At 43.3% G+C, this 12,609-nt stretch overlaps 1 protein-coding gene across 1 annotated transcript; it reads left to right on the plus strand.

Moving 5' to 3' along the window:
* Positions 1-11,106: 11,106 nt before the first annotated feature.
* LOC147448159 (uncharacterized) lies at positions 11,107-12,222 on the plus strand. The gene is made up of 4 exons (XM_086524019.1): positions 11,107-11,419; positions 11,506-11,542; positions 11,631-11,752; positions 11,834-12,222. Exons 1-4 carry the CDS (start codon positions 11,168-11,170, stop codon positions 11,903-11,905), a joined length of 483 nt encoding a protein of 160 aa, XP_086380145.1. The 5' UTR covers positions 11,107-11,167; the 3' UTR covers positions 11,906-12,222.
* Positions 12,223-12,609: the final 387 nt, after the last annotated feature.

Here is a 12,609-nt window from a genome sequence, read left to right on the forward strand (position 1 = left end):
CTATGTGGATATGAAATTGTGAGTAGAACCAGGGTCAAAGAGAATGAAAGCATCATGTTCTCTTACCTTTCCCCAAGCATGGCATAGAGGAGATCCTTTGTGATAAGCATCCTCTTCTTGAATTTGGACCAAGGTAGCTCTAGGAGGATCATTACGTGTATTCTTATGGGGACAAGCACGATAGGCATGCCCTTGCTCCCCGCACTTGAAACAACGGTTATCTTTTCGATAATGCTCTAGCTCTTCAGGAGAGAGTTTATTTTTGCCTTTATAAACTCCCTTCTCCTTAGCTTTGTTGTTGTTGGCGTTGCCTTTGGGAGACTTTTGGACATTGTCCTTCCCCTTAGGCTCGTTACCGTCCTTGTTTTCCACGGGCTTAAGATTTTTCTTAGCCTCTTGTTGGAAATTGATTCTTGAAGCCACCATGGTATGGTGTATGACCGCAAATCCATCTTTTTGAAAACAATGGCTTTCAGGTGTAAATCCCAAAACTTGTCTACATATTTGTGAATAGATTTGTAGGGAGAGAGCTTCAAGCTTCACCATTTGGTGAGTACTTTGTCTTTGGCATCGGTAGCCAAAAACTGCTTCATGATGGAAGCTTTTAAAGCTTTCCATGTTCATGGAGCTTCACCATTTTCTCGTAGGCTAGACCACCATTGCCTGGCGGACTTTTGAAAATGCATAGCTACATGATGTAGCTTAGAGGACTCCGTGAAGCCCTCATCTCCAAACGCCACATCGAATTGTTGGATAAAGGCCAAGACTTTGTCAATAGCACCAAAAGTGCCATCGTAGGTAAGGAAAGAGATGTTCTTTCCTCCCTCTTTGAACTTTTTGAGCTTGGATGACCTCTTCCAGGTGGCATAGGATTTCCTATGGCCTCTTCTTTTAGGTGGTTCAAGAGTTGCACCATCACTTTCTTCAAAAGAGGAAGAGTATGAGGAGGATGGAGAAGAGGGTGACCTCTTTCTCGCCTTTTTCTTCCCGTATTCCTCCTTGCCCGCACCATCGCTTTCTTCATAAGAGGAAGAGGATGAGGAAGATGGAGAAGAGGGTGACCTCTTTCTCACTTTTTCTTCTCTTGTTTTCTCTCTTCCCTCTTTGAATTATGGTCTAGAGAAGTATGCGATGGTCTTGTCCGTTTAGAGGGTGTTGGAGAGCATTTTGCCCGCCGTCTTCGTGGAGCCATCTCCGCTGAGGTGGCAAGAGACTCACTTCTTTCTCGTTCTTTCGGGTGGGGCTCTAATGTTGAAACTTGGGTTGTCCTGTGAGAGGCAGATGTGTCATCAAGTCATAAATTTTTGAGCCCTTCGTATGGATCCACCTCCTCTTCCCTTATTGGAGAGAGTCCTCTTTTGGAAGTCTCACCGAGAGCTTTCCTAGGTACTCTCTCTTCTTGGTGGGGAGTTTGGAGAATACCATGGGTGCGCAATTGCTGCAGCACTTCACCTTGGAGGGATGGGTTGCCCAGGGCTTGTTGAAGCCTAGAAACAAGATAGTTTACAAGCATAGGGGCATCATTAGTTGCTCTTTCATTAGCAAAATCAAAGCTATCAACATTCATTTCAATCTCTTTTCCCTTGTCAACCATTTTAGCAAATTTTAGGTGTAAATTTTGACTTATACTTTGGCACTTCAAGCCCTAGTTGCTACTCCTCTTTACCTTCAAAGATAAGCACTCAAGCATCTATACTCGTGGCTTGAATATTATTAATTGCAAGGAATAGAAGAGAGGGTTCAACAGAGCCAAGACATAGCGGTTCGTGTCAAGCTTTTAATAGCTCAATAATGGTTAAGCCATATGCAAGCCCCGTAGGACTCCATTATTAAGACCATAGCTCTCGACGGTATCCCCGTTAACTGCATAAATCAGGCGTGCTTCACGGATGAAAAATCCCTATTCTACTTACTCTTTTGCAATTAATAACACCAACCATTTGTAGCAAGCTTCTGGATCTCTCTTCTTGACCAAGAAAAGAGAAACCAATAGCTTTGATACCAATGTAACATCTAATGCACTATTAATTTGTGTGTAGCGGAAATTGATAACATAATGAGCATTTCATTAAGAACAAGTTCCTAATGAGCACAAAGAGAGTACTTAATTTGTGAACGCAACCTAGAAATTTACACCTAGCTAATTTGGCATTGACAATACTTGAAAAGAGAGAGAAATAGAACAATTGACAACAACAGTTGAGGACCGGATTTACATGGAGCCGGTCCCCCCTCCATAAAGGCTTTGTATTATAACTTCTCCCATCAAAGGAGACTTTTGCACAATACAATCTTTGTGTTCCTTGACAAAACTAGTTGGTACAATGAAGATTGAAGCTTCATGCACCAAATTATGCTTAAAAAACACACCTAGTGTCCCTAGCCTCAATCCCAAGACCTCACACACCTTCGAAAATGGTGAGAGCTAGCAGGGAATGAGGATAGATTGAGAGGAAGAAGATGTATCTTACGAGAAAAAAGTATTCTCCTCACATAATCACTCTAATAGCGTAGCTTAGCTTAGTAATTAGCATGGTAGAGGAGATGAGCGTGGCATTGAAGCTTGGCTCTTGGTTGGATTGCATTCCATAGCCGGGAGTTGTTGATGTAGGCCTCTACTTCTCAATGCTTGGAGCACATTGCTCTTTTGCAGATTGTCCCCCTTTGGATCCCTATTTTTCCTCCTTTGGATCCCTACAGAGATCGATCTGGCAGCCTTATCAATATTCCTGCTTTTATTCCCCTGGTACTTCCCCATATTAAATGATCAATTTGACATGAGAAAATCATTTGAGAGAATTAGATATTAGTTTTTATGACATACCCCAATGGCTGCATATGTAAAACTTAGCAAGAACGATTGCCCCAAATCAAATGCTGAAAAGGCAGAGATTGAAAAGGTGCCATATTCAGTTGGCAGTCTCATGTTTTGCCATGGTTAGCATGCAACTAGATATTGCATTTGCAGTGGGAGTGGTCAACATGTATATGAAAAATCTGCGCAAAAAGCATTGGAAAGCAGTGAAGCATATCTTGAGATACATCAAGGGTTCAGCCAGCAAGTGCTTACACTTTGGGAATATTGATGCATCCATAGTTGGATACAATGATACAGATTATGCGGGTTGTGTGGACAGTAGGAGATCCACGTCTGGCTATGTTTTCTTGTTTGCTAGTGGCAGTCTCTTGGAGATCATGTCTTTAAAATCGCACTTTGTCTTCCATCAGTGAGGTTCACTATGTTGCAGTTCCTAGTGCTAGTAAGGAAGTTGTATGGTTATCTTTTCTGATGGGAGACCTTGGTATACACCAGACTCAAGCGTTACATTGTGACAGCTAGAGTGCAATTGGGTTAGCAAAGAACCCCATGTTTCCTTCCAAGTCAAAACACATCAAGGTCAGGTATCATGTGATACGGGATATTTGTGCTAGCAAATGCATTGAGTTAGCCAAAATTCACACGGATGACAACCCTGCAAATGCTCTGACGAAGAGCTTAGCTATAGAGTGGTTTGCAAATTGCATTGAGATGATGTGCGTAGGGTGAGCCTCATGATGCTTCACATTCGTACATGTTTGTACCAACATAGGCTACTTGGGCCACTATGGCCTTCAAGTGGGAGATTGTAAGGGTGCAGGCCATCTTAGCCGGGCGTTGCCCATCTTTGTACACTAACCTTATTCTTTAAGACATAATTCAGTTAAAGAGCAGTGGTGTATTATCCACTATAGCTCCACCCACACATAGCATACACTCTCTTGCACTTGCACTCCTTACACTGGCGATGCATCCGCCCGCCTCACAAGTGCGTGGTGTGAGATTGTTGTAAACGGGAAAAATTGGTGTGGTATGCTAATAATTGATGGTGTGAAGTGTGCGTGTGTTGATATGGGTACAGGTGGTGATCTGTATGCAAAGGTGTAGAGTTTTGATGGTGTTTTCTAGTGGAAGGCAGTGCTGTGGAAACCCTGAGCTATAGAGAGACAAATTTATGTGTGCTAGGTGTGTTTCCCTTCCCCCCTTTCCATCTTCTGGTGCCCCCACGGAGGAGTATTTGAGTGCTCCTATTTGAAGGGGCAGTTGTGGTTTCGGAGTTGATAAAGTGCAAGTTTTGAAGAGCACGTGCTGTAAAAGATGGCTTGGTTGGGTTGTCCTATTTTCACTCGGGTAGAAGATGCAAAAACCTGGCTACATGATTATGGTATGTTTGTGCTGGAGAGCAGGCTGACAAGAGAAGAAGGCGCGGTGCCAGTTTTTTCGCTCATGGTTCTTGGCAAAGCTAAAAGATGGATTGTGAGAGAAAGAAAAGGAGGACTAGATGACTTTGGAAGCGGCTTTTTCACAACAATGTGCAGCTACATGAGGTGAAGTGGAAGCTGGATGGTTTGAAGCAGATCGTGAATAGAGATTTTCAAGCGTTCAAGTGGCAATTTGAAGCCCTTTGGAGACAGCTTATGGAGGCAACTGCTACACAAAGTGTTGATTATTTGAAATTGAGCAAGTTAATGGATTGCCTGCATGAGGATGTTTGAGAGAAAGTTGAAGCGAATGGGCTTGTGACATATGCGGAAGCAATAAATCTGGCAAGAGGCCGGTCCAAGAATATTTTGAAGAAACTGTAGGCTAGGCAAAATCTATCAAATGCGGTGGTGCCCAAGCCAATTGAAGTGGTGGAAGTGAAGCCAAGGTTGATGCAAAGGGATATGCTGGTGTGAGAGGAATCGAGGGTTCTATGGATGCAACGAGATGGAGTGGTTTCGATACCAAAGATGCCAGTCAAAGAAGCTCCAATTGTGGAAGAGAGTAAAGGGTTCCAGACAGGGTAGAAGATGCACATGCAAACTCAGATATGGTTGAGCAAGCTCCATTGGTGAGTGCTAGGGATCAAAGAGTGTGGTTTCTAAATGAGGTTGAAGCGATAAAGATAGAGGAATTCCCAGATCTTAAGACAAAGAATAAGTGAAAACGGAGGATAGCGGTTCTATGGATGCTGATACGGCATGGAAAACTGATTCGTCCCACTCAAGGTATGAGGAATTTGATCTTTGCATGTGGCTAAAGAGGTAAAAGATGTATTTGAGGAGCAGAGAAAGTGCAAACTGATGTGCTTGATGAAGTCCAAGTGGAGGAGTCAAGGCTTATAGAAGTGGACATGCAGGTAAAGATGCTATGTGATGCCATGTTGATGATCGTGCTTGTGAAAGTTGCAATGGAATGTGCCATAGTGGTGCAATAGGTATGAAGTTTTTTCGTGATGGATAAAGCAAACTTGGCTTTGGAAGGAGACTAGGGCAATGCGGTAGAGGGTGATACTCTATCTCCTTTGGTTGAGGATGAAGTGGAAGAGCAGAAAGATGTAGTTTACCAGGCTAAGGTGATGGTTGATCTTGAAGGGCCGATTGATGATGAAGGGCTTGATGATGCTCGCATTGAGTTTGAAGAGGATGTGGAGGAGAACATGGATCCAATGATGGAACCAATGCAACAAGGGTGCTCTATGGTAGATGAAGGAGATTCTCAGGACGTATCGAAGCTTTCAAAAGAGGTACGGGACTCATGGTTGAAAAGTATGCTTATAAGTGCAGCAGTGTAGTGTGTGTTATCCGTCAGATACGAGGTTCTCTTGAGAGGAGCTATGCTTTACATGGTTGGGAGGGGGGTCAGAAGAGTTTGTTGGGTCACATGATGTGCTGGTATAGCCACTTATGTTGAGGAGGCAAGCTGTTGTTCGGAGAGGTGCAAAGGTGCTATAGGCCTATTGTATGCATGGATGGCTACGTGCATGGGTAATGCACTATTGGAGGTTGGTGCAGATGGATAGAGGAGAACAAAGCAATGTATTTGATCCAGGAGGATAGATTATGCAGGGGGTGGGGCAACCCACTTGAGGATTGGTGGCAAGAAGTAGGAATAAAACATTGTACATATGGTAGTGTTTTTTGTGGTTTGCTCATAGTGTTTGTCTAGTTTTGCAGTTTCTAGGCAAATTAATATGTTTTTTGGTTGAACATGAATGTTCAACAAGGGGGTTGGGCAATGATGGTGAACCCAAAGTGTGTTGACCATAGAAGATAACACAGGCAGGGATATGTATGCTGACAGGTGCATGGCAAAGGGCAAAAGCAAGTATGGAAGGCCTGGGCAGGTAGGTGGCAACGTTTGTGTATGTTTAAGGTGGTTTTCTAGGCCAAAAGGGATTCAAAGTGGGCCTGATGGGATGGCAGGGGAAGGATGTTCAAAGTGTTGGTTTTTGCTTGGGAGTGTGGAGCTTGAAGCGCTGAGCAAGTAGGTCTAGACGGCTCCCGAGTCAGACAGGGCAGTTGCAAGCGAGGAATCAGAGATGAAGTGGATGAATGGGCCTAAAGTGCTCATCTTGTGAAGCACATTGGTCTTTTTGGATTGACGATCAGAGTCGTGGTTGCCGAGATAGTGTTAGTTGAAGTTTCACCGGGGGCCAATTCTGAGCCAATTTGGTTGCCTTGGTAGGTGTATCATCTGAGATTTTTGGAGCTTTTCCAAGGTTTGTATGAGTTCTATATAGCAACTAAAGGCCGTGGCAGTTTACGGATCATCAATCGGGCATCAGATTATCAAGATACTGAATTCAAAGTCGGGCAGCAGTTGTCGATGGGATGGTACCTTGTGATTTTTTCCCGTTTTGATTGGCTTGGTTGGTAGGCTTGACAAGTTTTTAAAGCATCAGGATCGGTACAGGTTGGAGTCAAGAACCAAAAGTTTCGGTGGAATTTCACGTTTTGGCAGTTGGGTTGGTGAGCAAAGGGATTGAAGGTGGTTTAAAGCCATGGAAAAAATAGGTTTTTTGTAAGTTTTTTTGAAGATTTTTGGAGGAGGGGGACTGGCTAGTGAGTGCCACGTATCACCTTGGAAGACCCGCATGCGATAGAGAAGGCCAACTTGGCAAGCTATTTATACACAAAGTGAACCCTCATAAGGCATAAAGGAGCTCCTTGGGATCTCACTATGTGGGTGGCTATGGCGTGGGGCTTGCAAGCACTGCTTCGATCGCGTTCGAAGTCGGTTTTGGCGGAGATGAGGGAGCCAGGCAGTCAGGATGGTGTTGGGATGTACATTGGCTTTAACGGTGGTTATGCAGAGATGATCACGTGGCGGGTTCGACCTAAGGGTGTTATCACGAGGCCTAAGCAACTCACCTTTTTAATGAGGGGGTTCCCTCACTAGCCCTTGTCGTAGCGCCGTGACATCCCAATGGGGGTGCTCACGTGCCTTGGGACCCAAGTGTCCATAATAGCAAAGGGGTGGTTCTCATGCGTATGAGGCAAGAATAGGGCCGAAATCTATAAAAATAGAGAGAGGTGTGATGAAAATAGGAGGAGGCCCATAGTGCTCGGCTTGTCTTTGGAGGAGACAGGGAGAGCTCCAATGAAGGAGAAGGTTTTTGGACATAGGAGGGTTCTCAGTAAGGAGAACTCGACGAGGAAGAAGACTGTTGAAGTTGGTTTTTGCACTCGTCGTGCTCGTGCCAACGGAGCCGAATGTAGTAGGTTTCATGGTGTTGTTGTAGACGGTGTTTTGATCATAATTGGAGCAAAACATATCAAAATTTTGCACCGTTTCTTTCCCCTTCCCCCCTTCTTGTCTTTGGTCTACTCAAAGTATCAGTGCCGGTTGTGTGTGCGATGTGTGCCCCCCGGGCCGTTGGTGTGTGTGAGAGAGAAAGAGAGAGTGGTATGTGTTGTGTGATCGTTGTAAATTGGCAAAATTGTGATGGTATGCTATCAGCAGCTGATGGTGCAAAGAAGGTGTACAAACGAGATTATGTTTGCAAATTTGTGGTGTTTTGTGAGCGTTTTCTAGTGGATAGGGTGCCCTGGCTATAGAGAGGTAATTATTTGTGTGCTTGGTGTGTTCCCCTTTCCAACATATTGTATATATGTTGTGAAATTAGTTTTTGCAGCCATGGTAGATGATGAGGAGCCATACTCTTCGAGTTTCAGCTTCTTGGTTACTCCAATCGGCATGTCACCGGAGGAGATCCAAACTTTCTTCTCACAATTTTTACCACTGTGCGATGGCACAATTTTTTTGGATAGCAGGTCCTTCTAAACCATCTACAGCTGCTCCAACCCCTCATCCAGTGTTCAAGTCACACTGACTGGAAGTGTCACACTTCAGACCAGCGTACCAGTTACACCAACTGGTCGATCTGCACAGAAGACTACACTTTCTCGCTCCTCTTTGAGACAATGTAGAGGTCGTCGTTCAGGTGGTGGCGATGGCTGTTGTGGTAGTGGCACTATCGATGCATCCACACCTCTGAGAGAGCATCCACCTCTCTCTTTAGTAGATAATACACCGACAGGTATATCACATTCACCTTGGGGATCACATGAGTTTGATCCTACCAAGGTGTACAAGACCCACAGACGGGGCACCATTTATGGATAGGGTGGAAAGGCCATGCACGTCAGAGGGTGCGTCAGCTTTGTACAATGCAGTTTGGGCACTCTGTGATGGAGCATTGGAAAAATCAGGATGCGGAGAGAAAGAATTACATCATTGATGTCATTCATAGAGAGTATAGGCTAGTAGAGGGATACGATCCAGTCTCCAATGATTGGATCACGACAGTGGTTGTTGCCAAAATATCACATCGTTGATCTGAAGCATGAGAAAAATACAAAGCTGACATGGTTGCATGCAAAGGAGTGGACATTGATTGCACGAGAGTAGCAGGAGCGTCCAGACAGGTTCCAACAACGAGATGCACTTAGAGCACACCTGGAGTCTGTAGGATCTTTTCATCTTGGGAGTGGGGGCTACGAGACTCTCTGACATGAGTTTGTAAGTGTCATACACTATTTAAATAGCATATGTACATATGTTTTTCAATTGTTTATTTTATGGTTAAGTGTTTACATTACATGAGCTTGCCATAAAGCGTCCTCCAACGGGTAGAGAGGAAAAATATGGATTCAAGCATGGACTATCAACTCTTCTTCTGCAACTTCAAGATGAGGGAGAGGATGTCGAGTGGGAGGCCTTACCTTGATCAGTTTTGACATGTGGTATATTTTCATTTGTACATGTTGATGTGTAACTACTTATTTTTTGGTTCGTATATATTTTTACACGGTAGGTGTTATGTTTATGGCTATGTCTGTTATGGTTTCATAATTCGGATATGGTTATGGTTATGGTTTCAGAATTCGGTTATGATTATGGTTTGAGGTTATGGTTATGGTTTCAAAATTCGGTGATGGTTATGGTTTCAAAATTCAGTTATGGTTATGGTTTCAGAATTCGGTTATGGTTATGATTACAGAATTTGATTATGGTTATGTTTTGAGATTCTGGTTATGGTTCCAAATTGAGGTTATGGTCATGCTTATGGTTATGGTTTCAGAATTCGCTTATGGTTTCATAATTCGTTTGTGGTTATGGTCATGCTTATGGTTATGGTTTCAGAATTCCGTTAGAAATATGGTTTGAGGTTATGGTTATGGTTTCAAAATTCGGTTAAAATATATGGTTTGAGTTTATGGTTATGGTTTCAAAATTTTATAATGGTTTTCGTATTTGGTTTTTGAGGTTATGGTTATGGATATGCGTAAGATTATGGTTATGGTTTCAGAATTCAATTACGGTTATGTTTTGCAATTTACACGATGGTTATGGCTTGCAAGTATTGATATGGTTATGTTTTGTGGATCTTGTCCTGGTCAATATGTTCTCACACATCTGTGGACTTTTCAAGCAAAACGAGGTGGAGTGCAATTGCTTTTGCACTCTCTCCTTTGAGTAGAGAGGGGTGGTTTTGGTGCTGCAGTACATGCAGCACCAGATGCCAGTCCTCTCTGCTCAAATTTTTTGTAGGTTTTGGCGTTGATATGACTCTTGGTATGTATATTTAATTTCAGTGCCAGCAAAGAGTATTTCTGGTTTGCAAAGAAGTAAACCGAAAAAACTAGCATAAACTTTGAAATTTGCAAGATTCTTGAACTAAGTTCTCATATATTTCATCACTTTTTCTTCCTTTTACCATGGTTTGCTCATTAATACATATATGTGTGTGTGTGTAGATTTTTGAACTAAGTCTCACATATTTCATCGGTTTTTCTTCCTTTTACCATGGTTTGCTCATTAATACATATGTGTGTGTGTATGTATGCATATATGTATATAGAAATTACTAGAATTATGCAAGGTGAAACTTCACTTTAGCATTCTAAAAGAATAGAGTGCAAGAGAAGTAGTGTTCGAAAAAAATGGACCTCAGCTTAGCCTTGGGTGAGTTGAAAAATCATAATAGCTAGTTGAACGGAGGGGGAAACGAAGAAAATCCACTTTGAAAATTGAAGAGAATAGTGAAATTTTTTACAAAATGCTCGCTATTTTGGAAACATTCCTCTTTAAATCCGCTCTAAAGAAAATTTCGTATGTTTGTAAAATTGATTTTTCCCGAATACTGATTAGAGAAGTGAAACCATGTGAGGATGTGAAATGAAAGGTGAAATAAAAAGATCCATTTAGAGTTTTAAAACCAAAATAACATTTAATGTAAGTTTGAATCATCACTAAAAACATTGAAAGCAGTGTTAGGAGAAATTTCGCCCCAAAATAGAGAAAAATAGTGTGAATTTTCTCAAATTTCCATTTGACAAAATAAAGGAAAGGAATTTTGTATGTTTGGAAAAATGACTAGTAAACATGGACAAATCGCATGGTGTCAAGGTTTTCCAGGACTTCCTCATGGTCATTTGGTGTGGGCGTGCCTCGTTTATAAGTGACACGGGGTGTCACTCGAGGGATCAACGGCGGGGGCATATTTTCGGCCAGGCGGAGAGCTTTGGGCCGTCGGATCAACGCAGCAGGGAGGCAAGACTTATATAACGCAGGCCTCGCATAGCTTTCAACGTTGCACGCTAGGCGAGATGGTTTGAGCGTGGGAGTGTGAAGGGACAGGTTGCAGGGTCGAACCCCGACGGCGAATGTGGACCATTTCCTTTTGCGCTTCCTCGAAATGAATCGACGGTGGATCCTCTCCTCGTCGTTGATCCCTTGAATCAACCCCGTGTCACCTATTAACGAGGGTGGGCGTGTAAGTTCGGGGCCATTGATCCCCATCCTGCCCATGCCCGTGCGAGATAGTGTTGAGGTTGGCTGTTGGAACGCCATTGTTTAATAATGGAGGGTATAGCGATGCCTATGCTGAGGAGGAGCGTGTGGGAGGTTGGCACAGTACGGGGCGTGGTAGTCGAAGGATGGGCACCCACACACAGACGCTCTTTGACGGTGGCGAAAAGATCAGGACGGCCTGCTGCTGCTGCTGCGGCCGCCTCTGCTATTCGCGCAGTAGCGGCTGGCACAAGTGATGAAAAACCCTTGGATCTCACGCCGGAGAATGTGGAAAGAGTGCTGATTGATGCACGCAGTGAGGTACAGCTCTTGCTATTTTGGCTTCTTCTTGACCTGATCAATGCGGTTCTTGCCTCAAATACTTTGATCTTGTCCCCGCTATCCAGCTTTTGCAGCTCTTTGATACATCTGTGGGAATCACAGGTACCTACCTACTCATACTCCTACTCTTTTCAATCCACGCTCTTTCGAGTTTGTATTGTATTGTATGAATGTATTGTGGAATGTTCAGGTGTCGCAGAGCTTGCGGACTTGGACGGCCCCTTTCTAAAATTACGCCTCCAAGGTCGTTTTTGGCATCAAAGATCAGTTGTGTTAGCTCGACTGGCAAATTATTTACAGAAACGTATTCCTGTGAGTTTATGTGTGCCAAAGTGCCCCTCTACTTCTACTTTGGTATGAGTCATCATTGCCATCTCATTGTTTTCTTTTCAGGAGATTGTGGAAGTGGAGATTGAAGACGAGTCTCAACTTGACGATAGCTCTGCAAACTTTGGGCACAGCTGAGCTGCTACACCGTTCAAATTTTTAGAGCAAGAGCTTCCAGGGACTGTGCAGCAGCAAGTAAATACATTTCACATCAATGGAGGCTTTTCTTGTTAAATATACTTTATTCTTCAGTAGTGCCACATTCACCTTGGTGCGCATGCGTGCACACGCTGCTTCGTCTCTCAAGCACAAAGTTTGTTTTGTTATAACATTGTGTACAATGAATTCTTTGCGTCCTTAGGATTGTACTCCAAGTCTCAGCCGCCAAGCTTTACAGCTGGTGTCAAAGTCAGCTAATGAAAGGAGCAAATGGCCCTTAGGGTCCAGTTGAAATTGATTGAGGTGTTGGTGAATGCTGCAGTTCCTCATCTTTGTCCGTGTTGTGAGGAACTTTGTACAGATTGTGTACCACAGAAAGCGATGCAAAGAATAGGGTAAGGCATACAACTTCAGAATCCAGATTGAGACATATGTTCATATATTGCTCTCTGCTGCATTGGTAAGGCATTTGTGCTTCTATCCAATTTGGTTAGAAAAGCACTTAGAAAAGGGAGGAGCTTTGCAGTGTGGTTTTGGAAACGTAGACATGTAAGGGCTCTTGGTGTCTTTTAATTAACAAACAAATATACTGCACCATGGAGTGGGATAAAACAATGCTCCTCTTAGAGAGGTCTCTTGAAGATTTTTGAATTAACAGGTGCATTGAGCACTGATGAGCCGCA

The sequence above is a fragment of the Adiantum capillus-veneris genome, chromosome 11 (assembly GCF_014529385.1).
Source record: "Adiantum capillus-veneris isolate H3 chromosome 11, ASM1452938v2, whole genome shotgun sequence".
Classification (NCBI taxonomy): Eukaryota; Viridiplantae; Streptophyta; class Polypodiopsida; order Polypodiales; family Pteridaceae; genus Adiantum; species Adiantum capillus-veneris.

Coding starts and splice junctions, on each gene's coding strand:
- LOC147448159 (XM_086524019.1), top strand. CDS start 11,168: ATGGAGGGTATAGCGATGCCTATGCTGAGGAGGAGCGTGTGGGAGGTT. Junction 11,420..11,505: donor TGATTGATGCACGCAGTGAG/GTACAGCTCTTG, acceptor CCCGCTATCCAG/CTTTTGCAGCTCTTTGATAC. Junction 11,543..11,630: donor TACATCTGTGGGAATCACAG/GTACCTACCTAC, acceptor TGGAATGTTCAG/GTGTCGCAGAGCTTGCGGAC.